Source organism: Malaclemys terrapin, chromosome 10 (genome assembly GCF_027887155.1).
Source record: "Malaclemys terrapin pileata isolate rMalTer1 chromosome 10, rMalTer1.hap1, whole genome shotgun sequence".
Lineage (NCBI taxonomy): Eukaryota > Metazoa > Chordata > Testudines > Emydidae > Malaclemys > Malaclemys terrapin.
Window position 1 is genome coordinate 74,987,064 of NC_071514.1, and position 20,396 is coordinate 75,007,459.

The window sequence follows — 20,396 nt, forward strand, 5'->3', positions numbered from 1 at the left end:
ATTATTAATTATCAATTATCATTTATGGTGACGGTATTTTTATTACATTATGAAAACGGCAACACACTTCCAAGCTCTCACTTTCGTAGCTTGTGTCATTTTGAATAAGCCTGTTATAAGACAAGGCTCCTAGGTTTCATCAAGGAGTATCAGATATGAAACAGCAGGAAGGTATTTAAGAAGCCAACTCAAAGAGTTCCTCCTACACAAGCATTCAGGTCTTGAGCAATCCAGGCAAACACCGCTTGTTACAACAAAGCTTAAACTTGTTCTTGATAATAATTTTAAAAACAATACTAGTTGCCTATTTAATTTTTAAAACATCAAAAAATATCCACCCCCCTTTCCATTTCTTATAAGGAGTCTTGAAGTTTAAATCTCCTCAGTGTGATAGAGATGCTTGCTTTGATCTGCTGAGCTCTTGGAAGTCCAGCAGCTCTGCGCTGCTGATCCTGTTCTGCCCAGGGTCCCTAAGGACAGCTCTGTCCGCCATTAGGGAATTTTTTCCCCGAGAACCCCCTGTAACATTTTGTGAACCCCAGTTTGGGAACCACTGGACTAGATGGATATTTGTCTGTTAGAATGTGGCCTGAGACCATCAGCTCATTTCACATAGATTCTGACTGAATCTCAGATAACTATTATTTTGAGTTACTACCATCCTGGTACAATTCTGAGCTGCTACCATTTAAATAGGCAACCTGCAGATGAAAGATCCTATATCCCATGATCTTTGATTTCACCAGTCTCCCCAGAGTCCACAAAAGCATGAAGAAAAACTCTTCATAATTCGACCTCCTCAAAAATCGCTTCCCAACTCTTAACAATCAAAAGAAAAATGTCTTTTCTCCTTGGCAAAAATTAAGATTCACAAGTTGCACCTCTACCATCAGTAACAATGGTTTATACTACAAACAGAAACTATAATGGGCATCCCCATCAGTTCTGAAATCCCAGGATCTCCTGTTTGCTTTGGGGCTATGAGAGACTGAATGAAGAGCAAGATTGATGGTTCTGAAAGCAGCAGAGCTCTTGCGGGAGATATGTTGTGAAGGGGGTGCCAGCAAGCACATGGGAAGATTGTTACAAACCCAGGATCTGCATGCGTCCAGCTTTGTTTCCCTATGGAGCCTAGTGCGGGACGCAATTTACCAATCCCATTTGCTTTTCCAGTTATCAGAGCCATCACACACAATATATCATGACTCCCACTGTCAGATGCACAGAACATGGAAATGCAGCTAGCGTTCTTGGAAAATCCGCATTAAGATAATCATTTTCAAAAGTACTTTGAAGACTTTCTTTTCTAAGCAGACTGATTTGACAGTTAAATGACGTGACTTGCTTGTGCCACAACGTATGTGTCAGATACTTAGGATATTAGTCACTTCTGCTTTTAAGAAATAAATAACAGGGGCACAGAAGCTGAGGGAGACACAGGTGGGATCTCATATACTCTGGGAATATACCATTACAGGAAATGGAAAGAGGCCAAGGTTTGAGAGCTTCCCCCTCGTCCCCCCCATCAGCATTTGTCAAGGTGAAAGGAATCCATAACAGCAAAGAACATCGTGCTTTTTATCACACCAAAGTCTTTTTAAAATGTTAACATTTAATAGGGTGTTCCCATGGTTTATATATTTCAGATAACAATGCATGGGCTGGTAGGCATCACTACAGGTTGTAATTCAGCTGAAAAGTCTTGTGATGCGTATGAGCTGCTTGAGGTTCACTCTCCTGGTTTATTACATTATCAGGATTCATTGATTGAATTACAGCCTTATAATAGCTCTCTCCCTCTGCATTATCCTACTATTATTGTGGTTGTTATTACCCTATCTCCGATTAGAGGATTATATGTCCTTCTCAGGGCAAGCACACAGAAATTAGGTAAGTGTGGATGTTTAATCTATTGGCCCAGTTTCTACAAGAAATGCATGAATCATTTCCCTGAGCTGCAGATAAAATGGCATGTGTCCACACAGTAAAATTTGGTCCCTGGGGGTTGATGCTCCTTCCAGCGTGTGATGGTGGAGGGGAAAAGAAGCTTCGCAGAGTGAGGAGCAATGTGTTCGGATTGCCTCTGAGGCCTTTCCACTCAGCTTATCCAGAACACCTTATCCAGTTCTGGAAGAACACTTCATCCAGCTCCCCGGGGGTCCAAAAAACTCCGTTCGAATCCAACTCTTCACTCAGGTGACTCTTAGGCATGTGACAGCTCTCCGCCCAGACTGGCCAGACCCAAACACAGGGGGTTTAGGTACGGGGTGATACCACAATTCCAATTCATGTCACACGCTACACAGTTTATATTCATCTTTCCTACGACTAACATCTATACTTCTTGCATTTAAGGACCAATTACTTTGCAGATTGTGTAAGGCAAAAGTTCTCACATAATCATTCCCTGCTATGTCTGCACTTATCCAAGGATCACACTACAGGTTCTTAAGTCAGTGGGAGTTTTGCCTGAGAAAGGCTTTGGCTCTGTGTAATTACAGAATGTAACTGTAGTGGTTAGGAATCAGGTACTATCCTTTAAAATAGTTTGGGACCCCTTTAGTGGGTCTCCCTATCTTCTATTGCAGAAGCCACCAGAACCCTAATAGGGCAATAGGTAGACTTTGTATGTTTGTGTATCATTCGTAAACATGAATATTTGGAACCCAACTGGGTCCATGTGGTTTCCTCGTATTCTTAATATTGTGGAGAGAGCAAAGAGTTAGTAGGACCCATCAGCACATATCTTCAGGCCACCATAGACCACGTCTGTAATGGGAGCTCCATCCGTCAGAAAAGGGTACTTTTGGGAAGGTCCATTAAAGGAAATAAACTCAGGACGGCTTGCATAACGGCTTGACAAATCTTCTGAGTGATTTTCCCATCCATATCTTCCCTCTTTCTTTCCGCACACCTTGACCAGAGTCCACACTTCCTTTTTGCCATAAAACCCCTTTGATAATAAGCATCTAAGAGCGGACAGGGATGTACAGTCGCCTTTGTTAATTTAGTTAGAGTTTATTGATTCAAGCTGCCTTTGGCTGATGCAGTTTTATTATTAATAAATAATCAGCATTTTCCCATCCAAGCAGCTCACGCCCTGAGGCTTCTGAGGCCCCTAGCAAAAGTATTATTAAAATTAAAGATTTCTAAAGGGCTCTACTACAGCACGGCCTAATAATCAAGCAGAGTCTACAGCCAAACTGATTTGGAGAATATTTTATATAGAACCAAATCAGCTCCTGTCTTGGCCCCTGGCAATAGTTAAAATTCATGGCACTCCAGGCTATTTTGTAACAATTTGTTTTGCAGAATACATTATGTCTCCAATGAGTTTGAGAGCTAGATTCACGCCGCTGGACACAAAGGAATGGAATGAGCCTTTGCATGGTGCTGCACCAGAGGGGAGCATTACTTCTTGGACAATATCTGGGAATATATCTGGGGATTGCTGATGCAATTGCCAGTAGCAACTCCATAGGCTGATGCTGCCTGTGAGATGCACCGAGTCAACTCATCATCCACTCAGTTTGGATTTGCCTCCTTCCTGGCTGGGTCCGCCCTGTTTCGAGACTGCATCAGCCAGCCACAGGCCTCACACCACAGCCAGTGTTGCAGGCAGCTTTTATCGCTGCACCCCGCTTCTTAAGTCCAAAGCAGACTGCGAAGAGTTACAAAGGGAGCTCACAAAACCAGCTGACAAACCAGCAACAAAATGGCAGATGAAATTCAAGGTTGATAAATGCAAAGTAATGCACATTGGAAAACATAATCCCAACTCTACACACAAAATGATGGGGGTCTAAATTAGTTGTTCCCACTCAAGAAAGAGATCTTGGAGTCATTGTGGACAGTTCTCTGAACACATCCACTTAATGTGCAATGGCAGTCAAAAAAATGAACAGAATTTTAGGAACCATTAGGAAAGGGATAGATAAGAAGACAGAAAATATCATAATGCCTCTGTATAAATCCATGGTACAGCCAATGAATACTGTGTGCAGATCACACCATCTCAAAAAACATATATTAGAATTGGAAAAGGTACAGAGAAAAGCAACAAAAATGATTAGGGTATGGTACAGCTTCCATATGTGGAGAGATTAAAAAGATTGGGACTGTTCCATTTGGAAAAGATACCACTAAGAGGGGATATTATTGAGGTCTATAAAATCATGCATGGTGTGGAGAAAGTGAATAAGGAAAAGTTATTTATCCTTCCCATAGCACAAGAACTTAATGAAACTAATAGGCAGCAGGTTTAAAAGAAACAAACAAACAACCAAACAACCAAACAAAAAATAGGCAGCAGGTTTAAAAGAAACCAAAGAAAAATTCACACAGCACACAGTCAACCTGTGGAAGTCGTTGCCAGGGGATGTTGTGTAGGCCAAAACTATAACTGCGTTCAGAATAGGGTGACTAGATGTCCCAATTTTATAGGGCCAGTCCTGATATTTGGGATTTTTTCTTATATAGGTACCTATTGCCCCCCACCCCCGTCCCGATTTTTCACATTTGCTATCTGGTCACCCTAGTTCAGAAAAGAATTAGATAAGCTCATGGAGGATAGGTTATTAGCCAGGATGGTTAGAGATGCTCCCCATGCCTTGGGAGTCCTAAACCTAACTGTCAGAAGCTGGGAGTGGATGACAGGAGAGAGATCACTTGATAATTGTCCTGTTCTGTCCATTTCCTCCTGGCATTGGCCACTGTCAGAAGACAGGATACTGGGCTAAATGAACCATTGGTCTGACCCAGTATGGCCATCCTTATGCTCTTCCACTTTATTTTCTGCTGCTCAGGGCTTGTAGCCAGGGACCAGAGTAACCCAAGGGCAAATTCAGCACAAGGGACTTCCCTTTCCCATTCTGGGCCCAATACTTCAATGGGAGCAGGATCCGGCCCTTACTCTCCTCAGTGCTCAAACACATTGCTGAGGATATTCACCTGAAAATAACCCCCTGCTCAAGTGTTGAGGCTGAAATAGGAGCTCTGGCTTGATAATAGCCAGGTTAATCCGTGTTTGAAATAGGGCTTTTGCTGCCAGTTTCCCAACAAAATCTGATCTGACTGTAAGTAAACAAAGGTCTGAACCCCTCTCACTATGAAAGAGCTGCATCCCCAGAGGGTGTGTCCAGGCATCTCTATAAAAGGAAGCACCAAGATGAGATGCTCACGTATTTGCTCACCTCGCCCTGTGCTGTCCCTTGAGCTAAGTATGGCCATGGTGAAGGTTTTGCTGCAGTACCTGAGCACTAGTTCGCTGCTCTGTTTGGCAGGCGGACTGGTGGCTTTCATTTATTTTTTGACCCACTCCAAAAAGTCAATTTGCAGTTTGCCTCCTGGGCCACCTCCCCTTCCTCTCATCGGGAACTTGAATGTGGTGGATCTGAAAAAGCCGTTCCAGTCGCTGATGGAGGTAGGATAGACATGGCAGAGTAGATATAAGGAGCTTTGCAATATTTGCTGATTGGGAAGTGAAAGGAAATCTAGTGAATGAGGATGTCATTGTATCTACATTGTGCCATTTGTGAAAACAAAAATGAACACATTTAAAATTTTTATCTATAGCTACACACACACACACACACACACACACACACACACATATGCTCTAGTCAGAGCCATGTGAGTGGACCCTGGAGCGTGTGACAATCCCCATTTAATCCAATGAGACACTGCGTGGGTGTAAGGCACATTCGTGTAGATCTGATTGCAGGATAAGGATCATATATTAAATAGACCGAGCTGTACCTCCTTTTTTAAAAAGCTATCACCCCAAACATAGACAGACTTGCTCATTTTTACATTATTTCCAGTGTTAGATGTTTATTGCTAAGGCAAGTGCAAATTCATCCCTTCCCCCGAGCCAGTGTTATTTAAGTAGGGTTGGTAGGAAAACAAGAATTCTTTTTGCAAAAAATTGAGAGAGAGACACACTCACCACCTTGGAATAGCCAATTGTTCAGTGCTGTGAATCAGGTAGAACAGGGACTTGAACCAGGGTCTTCCATATTCTAGGTAAGTACCCTATTGTATTGGGTATTCAGGGATGGTGGTGGTGGGGTGTCTTCCTCTCCTTCCCATCGACTAATTCCCAACCACGCCTATATTTAAGATTCTTGTGCATGATTTTATTTTCACCACATTTGGGCAGTTCCAGGGACACCTTTTTTCTACAGGAAAAAAATGGCTTAAATATATTTCAATTTGATCTATTCCTCATTTCATAAAATGACAGTGGTGCTCCTGGGAAGAGGTGTGAACAATTGAAATTCCTTTCAAAGCTGTTTTGAATCCCACGGCATGCTGACTCATTTTGCCAACCAGTTTTCCTCCTACCTTCAAGTCTGCCACATCAAATATTCATGTTGCAGACAGAAGTCAGCAGCAGCAAGTCAGATTTGATGCCAAGAAATACTCATGCAAAGAAGTAACTGAAGGAAAGCGGGGAAATTACCATGATTGCCCACTGGTGGTATGGTGCTGTGCAAAAAGTAGACAGCAAAGAATCTCCCAAGCTCTCAAACCGTCATGTGATGAAAACAAAATTCAATTTGTCTTGCATAATAACAGGAGCCTCTGAAATGCGGTTTACAATATGTACATAATGCATTGCAAATCGTCACCTGGGCACATATGAAACAAGATGAAATATGTTGGAGCAGATGACTTAGAGTATGTTTAAACTAGATATAAAATTCTGAGTGAACAATTAGATTGTCAAAGCTGCTGTGGAGTGTAACAGATGATTCATTCTTAGCTAGCTATTAAAGCCTAGAGCTCCTGTGACATTATCCAGGAGTATATGCCTCAAGGCTGGATTCCAGCGTCTGATGGACACCAAATAATCCTTGATACGACTGAAACACTATCCTCCTCGCAACTACTGGAGAGACAAGTGCCAGAGATAGAATTATTTTTGGAATTGTTTCTTGCAAATGTTGTAGATTATATTTTAATGCTTTATGCACAAGTCCATTGATAACAGGTAAGTTATTATAAGTCAACAGGACCCAATGCAGTACATCTCTGCTACAGCATTTCATAATGGTCACGGTGTGAGAGCGGCACTGTTTCGGACTGTTATTGTAGAACGCTGTAGGCCTACAATGGCATCTCTCACCAAGTCCTTCTTGCCTGACATGAGCAGCCTAGTGAAGACCATGGGCTTTGTCAGCTGAGTAAGACAAACAGGACATGGTCCTCCAGTGCCAGCAGAGACACTAGCGCTGGCTGCTAATATATTAATAAATATCTATTTGTCAATTAAAAACTTGGCCCGAATCCCAGCCTATGACTGAACTGTGCTCAATGCAGCTCAAAAAAGGGTTGCAAACGTGGCTTCAAACCACCTTTATGCCCCCAAGCCCTGGGGTCGGACCAGCACCTGGCATAAATTAGAGCAAACTTGGGTTTGCTCTAAGTTATGCCTAGTTGCACACAGGCCCTGGAGCTGTTCTATCAGCTGGATGTTGCCAGGTCATGGGATGTCTTGACCACTTCCCCTTTCTGCCCTTAATATTTACTATTTGCACTGCAGTAGCACTTAGAGGCCTCAGTCAGAGATCATGGTCCCCTTTGTCCTGGGAAGTGGACACACACAAAGAAGACATGGTCCCTGCCCCAAGCAGCTTAGGTTTAGATCCTCATAGTTATTTAGACTCCTAACTCCCTTTGAAATCAATGGGAGTTGGGCACCAAAAAACCTTTGAGGATCTGGGCCTTACAGCCTCAGTATAAGACAAGAGAGCGTATGCTACAGACAGATGGGGGGCAGCACAAGATAATACTGAAGCTATTCCAGCCACGCCCCTCAAATTAGGGGCCAGCAGGACAGTGGCATAGCAGTTGCTCTGGTGACTCTGCCATCCAAGCCACAAATCACTCAGAACAGGGGACAGCATCTGATTCACCTCCGATCAGCTATCGCAAAGGCAAATACATTTATTTATGCTCAAATACATTTGTTAGTCTCTAAGGTGCCACAAGTCCTCCTGTTCTTTTTACAGCCTCCTGTAACTGCCAAGTCTGACATCATCTCTTTTGTAGAGAAGAGGCGCTGGAATTTTTACCCATTAAATGATCCAATTAGCTAAACATTCTTAGAGGCTTTTAGAATGAGCACAAGAAACTCCTCGGGCTTCGTGGTCTGCTCTACAGCCAATATTTAAAAGCTAGAAGGAAAAACGTTCATTTTGCAGTGACTGGGAGAGTTCTTTACATACAGTGCAAAGCTTTTCATGTAACCAATGCAGTGCCAAATTATGCCTGTAACCATGCATATGCTGTGTATGCTACTGTGTACAATGGTTAATCTTCTGGTTAATTCAATGGGAGTCAGACACCTGGGTGTTTCTGAAAATCCTAGGAGGTGCCTATCTGCATCTGTCGGTGCCTAAATACCTTTAAAAATATGTCCCTGAAAGCCTCCCATTCTACTGAAGTCATTGCAAAGTCCCAGTGAAGTCAATGGGAGTTAAGGGTGCTCAGTTCTGCGTAGAATTGGGCCCTTTGGACTCTTATGGGGCTGGATTCTGACCTCAGCACTATATAAAGCTGGTCTCATTCCATGAGCGTATTCTGAAGCCAGAACTTGTCCCACCGGGTGTGAGAGGCCTGTCAGGCTTAGAAGATTGTGGGGTTACTACATTTGTATGAGCCAAAAACAGTGTACACAGATGATGGTATACTGTTAGCTACATCTGGGATCCAGACCTGTTTCTGAATTAACATATTTACTTACATGTTGAAGCTCTCGGAGAAGTATGGCAACATATTCACTGTACATTTTGGACCCAGAAAGGCAGTGGTGCTGGCTGGTTACGAGACCATTAAGGATGCCCTTTTAAATCATGCTGAAGAATTTGGAGAAAGGGCAGAAATACCCATATTTAGGAAGACAACACATGGAAATGGTAAACAAGCTTTTGTTTTGTTTTTGAATTTGATCATATTTAGTGTATTCTTATGAAAAGGAAAAATCATCCTGTTACTACACATTTTCAGACATAGAATACTTTGAAAGTACATAGCAGCTTTCAGTCAAGGAAGTAAACGTACTTTACAAGCACTCATTAATCAAACTCAATACCAGTGTGTTCACCTGTATTTTAGGCATAGCCTTCAGTCACGGAGAGTTATGGAAAACAATGCGAAGATTCACCTTATCTACCCTACGGGACTTTGGAGTTGGAAAGAAAACCATTGAAGTGCGAATTTTTGATGAGCTAAATTTCCTCATTAACTATTTTGAATCTCACCAGGGTGAGTGTTAAGAATTTAATCCTGAAATGGACAGTTAGGCCCCAGTTCAGAAAGGTACTTTAGCATGAGCCTAAGGACTTGGTCGGCAAAACTTTTGTTGTTCGGGGTGTTAAAAAACCACACATCCCCCCCCACCGCCCCAAACGACAAAAGTTTTACGGATGAAAAGCACCAGTATGAGCAGTGCTTTGTTGGCAGGAGCGCTCTCCTGATGACAAAGCTGCTGCCGCTTGTCAGAGGTGGAATTTTTTTGTTGGCAGGACAGCTCTCTCCTGCCGATAAACAGCAGCTACACTGCATGGCTTTAAGCAGCACACCCATGTCGCTAAAAGCTGTGTAGTGTGCACATAGCTGAATTTTAAGCATGTGGCATCAATGGGATTTCTCATGTGCTTAAAGTGAGGCGCATACTTAAGTACTTTGCTGAATTGAGGCTTTAAGCATCTAAAAAGATAACCCTGGTTCATATCCTGGATGGTGAACTTGTTTAGCTCTTAGAGTTAAGGACAACATGTTCAAAGGAAACCATAACCAAGGCTCTGATTCTGTGTTCACACTCATTTGTATGTGCAATTTTACACGCCATTACCTCAGTGTGTACGAGATCTTAGTCAATCGCTCTAGAGAAAACAAAATCTAGCCATTTCTACCTGAGAGTGAGCACTTCTGTATGGTAGACTGAAATTGATGTTTTCAGCACATGACTGCAATTCCAAAGCCAATTTGTTTTAATTGTTTTAAACATAGGGAAACCCTTTGATACAAAGGTGATACTGAACAGTGCTGTATCCAATGTCATATGCTCTATATTGTTCGGTGAGAGGTTTGAATATGAAGATCCCATATTTCTAACATTGCTGAAATTGTTAAATGAAAATACCAAATTGCTGGGCTCTCCTATGGTACAGGTAATTATTTTTAATTTGGGGGGGGGGGGGTTATTAACACATTCCCACTCTGAACAGACTTAGGGCTAACTGCTGGGTTTAATAGCTAGAAATGAAGAGGGGATGGGATGGGTTGTATGGAGAGGGAGCAACCATCATAACCAAGCAGTGATGACCAGAGGAAATCTTTAGAACACAGCAGTTGCAGACAGAATGCCTCCCGGGTCATTATGAGCCCATGCTCTGCAGAGACCCTTGGTTGTCCTTTAAGGAGAAACAGCATATTCCTAACTCCTCATCTCAGCTACCCAATGCTAGCATGCGTGCACCACTGCCTGCGGCCCTTTGGGCTTCTACCTCTGGTGCTCAGGGAGTGCTAGCAACAGCACTCTGGCTGCATCCTGAATGACTGTGCATTCTGGCTACCTCTTCCAGGTGGGGAAGAGGCTTCCTGCACTCTCCCCCAGACCAACCCAGACAGAATTAGGTGCCTCGGACCCAATGCAGAATCATCACATACTAGATGTTCTCACCTCAAGCCATCCTGCTGCGCCAGCAGCTTTTGCTGGGACATTCAGTTCCTCCTGTTTGTTCTCCCTGCCTCCTGGGTGGGACGGGGCTGGGCTGTAGGTTGGGCAGTTAGCTGGTTTACAGGGTATTGGTGGTCTCTGAGTGCAACAGGGTGGGTGCTCTTCGCTCTGGTTCTGTGCCTACCCTCCAGGTCTGTGGCTCTCAGTGTCACAGCAGACAAGGTGGGAAGCAGCAGAGTGAGTGTGCTTAAGGTTTAATTCCTTTCTGCTGCGACATGGGGATGTTCCCTGAAAAGGAAACAGCAGATTAATGGGGAACGTGACTGAAATGGACCAACCCATGAAGGACCAAGTGAAAACTGACCGCAGAGGCCTTTCCCCAACTCACTCACAAGAAGTGACATTCATTCTACTGACATAAAGACCCAGCAACTGAAGGTTTGGGGGGGGGGAGAAAATTGACCCTCACAACCTGTGGTCTGCCCTTGTGGCTGCTACCCCCAGCCGATGTGGGGGGTCACTATCGCCTTTGTGCTACTTGGGTGGGAAATCAGAGCCATTTCCCCTCACCTGGATGGGTCCCAGGCCTCTCCCCGTCATAACCCCAGCAGCAGTGCCATCAATGCTGGCCTATTTCAGGCCAGTGTGAAGACCCATCCTCACCACCGACCTCTGCACCAGGAGTGAATTTCACCTAACACAGCACACTCAATGAAACTGAAAAGCAGTAAAATAAAAGGAAAAGCTTCTCTATGCAGCATATAAACAAACTGAGGAATCTGTTGTCGGAGAGGGATTGAGAGCAAACATGGAGGGCTGGAATAGAAAGGACATAATAGCTTTATAATCACTCATAACAGTTTGGGCTGTACAAGCTAAAGCATGGATACAGTGACCTTCCAATCTTGATGCTTCAGGGCATCCGTAGTTCACATGTAGGGGGTCAGGAAGGAATTGCTTGTGGCACATCAGAAATATACATGAATTAGCTAAGTACCCCCTGGGGATTCTTCTCCATGCTCTCAGAGAATCAAACTCTGGTCACTGCCAGACCCCATTAGACAAAGGGCACAAATGCTGTGATGCTGACTCCACCCATTTTATGTAAAGATGTTACACGGGCTCACCACAATGCCGGTGAGCAGTAATCCTTTTGTTTTTCCCAGTTATATAATTTCTACCCATCTCTTGGATTTCTGTTTGGAGCCCCAAAGACCGTGCTACGAAATGTAGATGAGCTGAATGCCTTTCTGGAGAAGTTCTTTAAGGAACACAGGCAGGAGTTTAATGAAAACAACTTAACAGGTTTTGTTGATGCGTTTCTGATGAAGCAACAGCAGGTACTTTAAAGCTAACTCTCAGCTTAATTTGCATCTTTCCGTTCTGTTCGCTTTCACTTCATTTATTCATGCTGAGCATCTGGCAGGGAACGGGAGATGTGAAGACACAGATTTGTTGTGATCAGAATACTCTAGACCAGGGCTAGATCCTGCTACCCATACTCACATTGAACAGTACCTTACACCATGGCTTATTGAAATCACTAATGAAGTGACCTCATTAGCAGAGTAGTCCCACTGAAATTAATGGGACTAGTGGGGGAGTAAATTATTACTGAATGTGAGTAAGGGTTGCCAAATCCTAATCTTCATAGCTAACAGTTTGAAGTTTCTGTGATATCCTTTACTGAGATAACTGAGGGTGCACTAATTGTTTAATATGATGATACCAGCACTCCTTGCATACCTGCAGCATGACCAATTCTTTTCTATTCCATGGTGTTTGGTCTACAGTATATCCCTTTTATTCCCTATAACGAAAATAAACTAAAGCGGTAAACTCACCCTAATATATATATATCCATACTCAGCTGGAACAAAGATGAAAAAAATACAAAAGCTAAAGTCATCTGTATCATTTGCTGTAGAACTAATGTTCATTTTTTGCGTGTTTTGAAGGAGTCAAGAAATTCTCACACACACTTTCACAATGAGAATCTTCTGTTCTCAACGCTGGACCTCTTTGCTGCTGGCACTGAGACTACATCTACCACTGTCCGTTGGGGTCTTCTTCTGATGATGAAATACCCAGAGATTCAGAGTAAAACTAAGAACTAATCTCTTATAAAAGTCTTTTAAATACCTAATCAAGTCTCCAGTTACAGAAGGTAGACAGCAGGGTTCCCACAGTTGAGACTTGAGTAAAAATTAAGTGCTAAATTAGAAAACAGCTAGCTTTACAAAGAAGTTTCATTCAGCTAATCTTAACTGAAATAGATAAGCAAACAAGAAAAGCTGAATTCCAGTTCTGTTCATAAGCCTCCACCCATCAAAACTCTCTTACAAGCTATCAGGTTACGCCACCATAACAAACTCATAGGTTTCCCATCTTATCTGAGAGATGGTGGGCTGGATTCTGCTCTCACTTCCACTGAAGACTATGGAGTGACACTGGTGTGAGAATAGAATCAGGCACAGGATTTCCCACAATATCCCCTAACTCTGCATTGGCCCAATAACAGCTCTGAGGGACCTACAAACCCACCCGCTTGAATTTCTGCAGCATGCAGATTTTGCTACTGAGGAGTGCCATCCAACTCCTGGCTAAATGTAATCCTATTGAGATTGCAAGACACAGTGAGATCACAGCCTGTGGTAATGTGTCCTCAGCATTCCTGGAAACCCGCAATCCCTCTCCTTTTCCCTTTTCAAGGAAGGATTCAGGAAGAAATGGATCAGGTCATTGAGCCAGGACAAATGCCCATGCTGGAGGACAGGAAAAAACTGCCTTACACTGATGCAGTGATACATGAAATACAAAGGTTTTCCAATATTGTCCCAATGAGTGTATCGCGTTCAACTTCCACCGATGTAAATTTCAGGGGTTATATGATCCCAAAGGTAAGTTTTGAGGTTGGCAACAGAAACTGCAAATATTCATGCATTTTTGTGAAAAACTAATAAGAAAATAAATATACGAAGTTCTGGCGTTTGGTCTTTCGGTATTTAATCCTTCCCGCTACCATCTGTGCTACATCCAGAATGGATGGTGCAACTATGGGCCAGATTCTACACTTAGTTATAGCCACTTAAATCCAGAGTAACTGGACTGTTGTCAGTGAAGTTACTCTGGGTTTACATTTGCTCATCCGAGCACAGAGTTTGTGCTGGATCTTTGTTCGGAGGGTGAATGAAAACGTTTAGGAAAGAAATCAATTTTTTGTTTTTTGAGGTGAGGAGGAAGAAGTGGAATGTTAACCGGTCTCAGTATCAAAAACCATGTATTCTGGGTACTAAACATCCATAAACAATGCTTATAGCTTCCTGTTCTGATGTTTATTTCTATGCACATGAATCTACCAGATTAAATATTCCACAGAGTAAGGAAATATCTTGTAGAGCTAGTTAATCCTGCTCAGAAATCCATCCGCTGTTTGCTTTCTTGCATGGAAGAATGAGTTGAATTTGTGAAAAAAGAACAGGAGTACTTGCTGCACCTTAGAGACTAACAAATTTATTAGAGCATAAGCTTCGATGCATCCGAAGAAGTGGGCTGTAGTCCACGAAAGCTTACGCTCTAATAAATTTGTTAGTCTCTAAGGTGCCACAAGTACTCCTGTTCTTTTTGCGGATACAGACGAACACGGCTGCTGCTCTGAAACCTTGAATTTGTGAGAGTGACCACTACAGACCATTGGCTGCTGCACCTGCCAGTTTCCCTTATTCCTTCCAGGGAATAGAAGTGATTCCTCTGCTGACCTCAGTTTTGAATGACAAATCACACTGGGAGACACCAGATCAGTTCAACCCTTCCCACTTCCTTGACGCTGACGGGAGCTTTACTAGGAAGGAGGCATTTATACCATTCTCCATAGGTAACAACAACTTCCTGCGCTCAGTCTGTAGTTATGCTGATTGTACAGCGAGAGCAGCGGATGCTCGGTACCTCTGAAAACCAGGCCAAACATGTCTGAAATGAGGCACTTGAAATTGAGGCTCTCCAGATTAAATGGTACTTTGGGAAATTTGGGTATACGTCATCCAAAGCACATACGCAGACACTGGAATTCCTTTGTCTGCCAACCTCCAGACACCTGGAACAGTCACGGATTCTCACAACTTCCTGAATGGGCAGAATCCACTTCCTTTTAAATAGCCCTTCTGATATATAGATTGGGGGAGGGGGGAGTGGTGTCGGCGGGCTCCTCTGGCTGCTGTTACAGACTGTATATACAATTTAAAAGATCTCAGACAAAGGCAGTGACCGAGCCATGCCTTGCTGACTGTCGTTCCGCTGACCTCCATGTTGGTTCACTTTACAGGACGAAGGGCTTGCGTTGGAGAAGGACTCGCCAAAATGGAACTTTTTCTCTTCTTTGCGGGTTTGCTCCGGAAATTTATTTTCCAGCCCCCTCCAGGGGTGGCAAAGGCCGATCTAGATCTCACTGCTGATGTTGGCTTTACCTTAAACCCAATGCCCCATCTGATTTGTGCTGTGCCTCGTGAATAACTGAAATGTAACTGAATGCAATAAATATTGTCCATGGCTGATGTCTGAATTTGGATCTTTGATTGCAACGATGCAAAAAACAAAAGATAATTAATGGAGAGTGTCACGGGGCGGGACTCACCCCTGCGGCGCCTCCTGCTGGTTATCCAGGGAATTAGCATTTCCAGCCTCCGGAGCGCCCTCTACAGGCCGGTGTCCCGCTTGCCGCTGGGCCCGAGTCCCTCCTGGTCCCCGGTGCCCCTTTCAGGCTGCGGTGCGTACCCCTGGCAGTGCCTCCACAGATCTGGGTCTCCCCTCCTCAGGGAACCCCCACCCTCTATCCCCATATCGCCTCAGACTATGGCTACTGCCAGTCTCAATCTAGCCCCCGTTCACTGGGGCAGACTGCAGTGTAAACGCCACTCATCACCGACAAGGGGGGGTTGGACCTGCTGCCTCTGCCTACCCTTAGGCTGCCCCTCTGTAACCCCAGTACCCTCTTGGCCTTTAACAAGGCCTGCAGCCTGGGGGGTTTCCAGGCCGGAGCTCCCCAGCTCCACTAGTCTTTCCCCAGCCCTGCTCCACTCTAGGTACCTTTGTCAGCTCCCAAGCAGCCAGGCCCTTCTCCCTCAAGAGCTAGAAGGAGGCTCCCTTAGCTCCTGGCTTCCCTGGCCTTTATAAGGCCAGCTATGGCAGCAGCCCTCTCGCAGTCTCAGCCCTCTCCCAGGGCTGATTTAAGCCTTTTAAGGCAGGAGCAGGTGACCACCCCACTACAGAGAGAAAGGGGTGATCTGTGGTATGACAGCTTATTCTCTAATTGCCAGAACTGCTGTGTTACACCAACAAGGGGTGCTACCTTGCAACGGCTGACTCAGAATCATAGTAGAGGTGGAAAAGACCTAGGGCCAGATTGTTCCTGCATTGCGGAATGCAGGTGTGGTAGTTGGGTTCAATCAGTCTTTCCCTCTTGTCAACCTGGTGCAAGGCCAAGGTCACTCATGGTGCCTGTACTTCTATGTGCCACTGGGGCCATGGCCCAACCTTCCCATCCCCCACAACTCTTGGCTAGCCCACAAGTTGGTTGGGAGCAAGGTGCAGCCTGCATGCTTCCCCTGCTTACCTGGTAGCTCAGAGAGGATGGCGCTGAGGATCTGGCCCTGTGGCCTTTAGGAGAAGGAGAACATGAGTAAATGCTGATTGGGAAGCTGTGCCCAGCACAGAGACGGCAGTGTGAAGAGAGAAGTGAAGGCAGGAGGGTCTGTAGGAAACACAGGGAGCCCGTAAGAGACAAACAAGTACGCAAAGCAGACAAAGCAGCACTTCCAGTCTCTGCTAAATGAAAGCCAGGTGCTCCATCAGGTGCCTATAATTTCCCAGCACCCCTGTCTGTAAGAATGGGGAATTCTAATGGATTAACTGAAATAACTGGAAGTGTCCAGTTAGTGCCTTTCTGCAGATAGAACCTGCCACAGGCTGGGAAGATATTGTATGTCCTAAGATAGAGATGTGCCGATTACCCACAAGCATTCAAACCATCAGTCATGGTTGTGCCAAGATCTCTCCTTTTTGTTTTAAAGCACTTTACATCCAATTGTAAATGGCACTCCCAACTCTCTCCATATTTGGTTGTTGTTTTTTTAATTTCCAGCTCCTGGATTCCTGTGATTACCTGAGAATCTCAGCTTCCATTAAAAAAAAAAAGTAAATTTTTAGCCCTCAGGATTGTAGAGACAAGCCTGAAAATGCCGACCAGGTACACCCTAAAGGCATGGACACCAGAAGGCAAATAAAACAAAGTCAAGATTTATTGTTTTTGTTTTTTTTAACTCTCATGCATTTCAAGCCAATCTCATGATTTTGGGGGGCCTGATTCATGATTTTTTGAGTGCATAGAGTTGGCAACACTGCATTCAACCAAAGCACACAAAGACTCTATACATCTCAAGTGTATCTGTCACCACTGGCCTCATTCCATTCCTTTCATGCGATCTGTTACTCCCACTAAGGTCAGATGTTTCCCTCTCCTTCATATCATTCTTTTCAAGAACTCTACTGACGTCTGCAAAGCAAAACTGGGTATCAAAACCAAAGCCACAGACATCCCTGACTAATCTGACTTGGAAACAACAGGGTCCATTGCTGGAATGGTACCTATAAACTGGCAGTAATCCACAACGTTTTTAATCTAAGGAATGAAACTGATGTGAGCGTTCTCTGCCGAGGAAGCCAGTGTGGACTGACTGTCTCGCCAGAAACTTCCTCTGGTATTTCACAGCACACAATACAAGTGTCATCCTGATTCTAACCCATCACTCATGAATCAGCTGGAGAACAGCCAACATGCAACTAGAAATACTTGATGGGTTTAAAAACCTTCTTGAGACATTTTGACTCAAACTTTCCGCTGAGCTTCAGCTTGGGCTTCCTTTGTGCAAACACAATCTCCCCTTTCTATTTTTCTCTGTTGGTCCCAGCTCTGTTGGTGTCACATGGGGTTATTATAATGATCTGCTAAGTGTGGGTACAATGTTCAAAAAGAACAAAGTGACTACATCCCATTTTCAAAAGTGACTGACACACTTAGGTTCCCAAGTCACTTCTGGAAATGGGACTTACAGGAAATGAAAATTCTGCCTTCTTTGCTCCCCATTATACAAGACACATACTCCATGCTCTAAGGAGCTTGATGTTTTAAAACTAAGCAGCAAAGTCTCCAGGAAGAGCATCGTTATATTGTCTGGTCTCCAGTTTACCAAACAATGGGCTTGGGTTTGTTTGGTGCCAAGCAAATGCAACGGCCATTGACTCCAATGGAAGCTACAGGTCCTCAGCACCTCTCAGGATCAGGGTATAGCACAGCAAGATTTGGGGCCAAATTCTGATGCATGCAAAAGGTGCAATGGCCCAAGTACGGATCCAGGTATGCTGCAAAAGCAGTGTTAATATAGGCCCATATTCTATCCACCATAGGGTTACCATACGTCCGGATTTTCCCGGACATGTCCGGCTTTTTGGGCTTCAAATCCCCATCCGGGGGGAAATCCCAAAAAGCCAAACATATCCGGGAAAATAGGGAAGGGCCGGCGCCGCTGGGTGCTGGGCCGGGGGCCAGGCCAGGGCCGGCGGTGCTGGGCCGGGGGTGCTCGGCCGGGGGCTGGCCTGGGGGCCGGCGGTGCTGGGCCAGGCGTGTTGGGCCGGGGGCCAGGCCGGGGCCGGGGTGCTGGGCCGGGGGTGGGCCCGGGGGCTGGTGGTGCTGGGCCGGCGGTGCTGGGCCGGGGCCGGGGGTGCTGGCCCGGGGGTGCTGGCCCGGGGGTACCCCAGGAGCCGAGCCAGGCTGGAGACGCTGGGGCCGGGGCCGGCCGCCGGAGGGAGCCGCTCAGTTGGGGGGACCAGATTGGGCCGCGCCTCCTCCCTCCATCCCCCCCAGCTTACCTGCTGCCTGCTTCAGGCTTCCCGCGAATCAATTGTTCGCGGGAAGCAGGGGAGGGGGCGGAGTTGGGGTGGGGACTTTGGGGAAGGGGTGGAGTTGGGGCGGGGGGCATGGGCGGGGCTGGGCCGGGGCCCCGTGGAGTGTCCTCTTTTTGGACACTCAAAATATGGTAACCCTAATCCACCAGACACCCCATTCTACCCCCACACATGACCTCTGTGCAATCTATACTACTACAGCATATTTAGAAATGTAGACACCTTTTCAGAAATACCATACTTAGCTCAAAGGAAAGAATTTAATCTGAACTCAGAAAATTGCAATTGAAAAAGCAATTATAGCAGATCTTTCTTACTTATTATCACCTTTAAATCCCTCACCATCACAAGAATATGCAAATTCAATTCATATATGCCTAGTTTAATCATGTTTTGGTCCTGGGAACTTGGCAACTACATTAGCAATGCCACACCTGGTCTCACCCACCCGCTGTGTAACAAGGACTAGAAAGATTAACAGTCTCTATAGCTCAACTCATGGTGAAGTAGAAGCTAAATCTGCATGCACGGGCAGTTCTCAGTGCATGTCTGGTCAGTATTAGAAGGCGTGTGCAAACTCGGCATAGACCAGCCCCTATAGGTTTGGTTAGAGTCACAAACCTCCATGAATTCCTCTTCCCCCACAACTACCTTCCCAGAACACCTACCTCACCTTACCCTTTGATGTCTTCAAGGGAACTGGCGACCTGACCCCTCCTGTTCTGTTCAGGTCCTCAGGTGGTGCCAGGGTGCTGTTCACTGCCAGCCCTTCAGCAGGGTCTTCAGAGCTGGATCTGTGTGGGTGACTTCACCTCAATCCACCAAGGGCTGTTCTGAAAGGGAAGGGGGGCATGGTGAAGGTGGGGTCTGAAGCACTTGTCCCACTCATAGGACAGAAGATGCTGGGAAACGACTGCGTTCCCAGCTAGCTCTCTACTTAGTTGCCTCCAGAGATGATTCTCAGGGAACCCAATAGGTTCTGTAGCAGTAGCACCATTATGCCAGCTATTTCTCAACCCCAGTGCATCTTTGCCAGGGAACACCCGCCATAGCCTAATATTGACAAAGGTAGTAGTAGCCCAAAGTGCTCCCTGATTACAAGGGGGTTTTTGGCTCTGCACAAAACTTTTGACTGCATTAGTCATGGGGAGATGGCGACTGGCTGACACATATGTTCCAGTTTGGTTACCATATCTTCAAATGGATGCAGCAGAATTAAAGGGGGGGGGGGCAATAGGACTGATTATAAAGATGAAAAACCTCTCACAAAGAGAGGTTGGAAGAGTGCCACTGTTTGCGTGAGAGGGCAGATGCATAAGAGGAGAGGCATGAGAAAGATAGACTAAATAATGAATGTTGCGGAGAGGACAGATCAGACACTCCTATTCAGCATTTCTTACTGTAGAAGCACAACGGGACATTCATTGAAATTGAAAGGCCGCAAATTAAAAATAATAAAAGAAATAATTTTTACACAATGCACACGTAGACTGTGGAAGTCACTGCCATGGGATAGCACTGAAGCCAAGGATTAAAACAAATTGGACCCCAGAGTTATAATAAGGAAGATTTAAAAACCCCAAGAATTTGGGAAGGGATGGAAACCTTCATGCTTTAGGTTATAAGCCAATCTCCAGCTAATGGTGATCAGGCAGAAAAATTTCCTCTGGGCAGATAAACCCATAATGGTCTGGTGTAGTTTCTTGCACCTTCCTCTGAAACACCGGGCATTGGCCACTGTCAGACACAGGAA

At 45.0% G+C, this 20,396-nt stretch overlaps 1 protein-coding gene across 1 annotated transcript; it reads left to right on the plus strand.

Annotated features, from left to right (window-relative positions):
- Positions 1-5,221: 5,221 nt before the first annotated feature.
- On the plus strand, positions 5,222-15,234 carry LOC128844434 (cytochrome P450 2K1-like). Its single transcript, XM_054042168.1, has 9 exons — positions 5,222-5,422; positions 8,759-8,921; positions 9,121-9,270; positions 10,018-10,178; positions 11,854-12,027; positions 12,646-12,787; positions 13,400-13,587; positions 14,420-14,561; positions 15,009-15,234. Exons 1-9 carry the CDS (start codon positions 5,222-5,224, stop codon positions 15,194-15,196), a joined length of 1,509 nt encoding a protein of 502 aa, XP_053898143.1. The 3' UTR covers positions 15,197-15,234.
- The last annotated feature ends 5,162 nt before the right edge of the window (positions 15,235-20,396 follow it).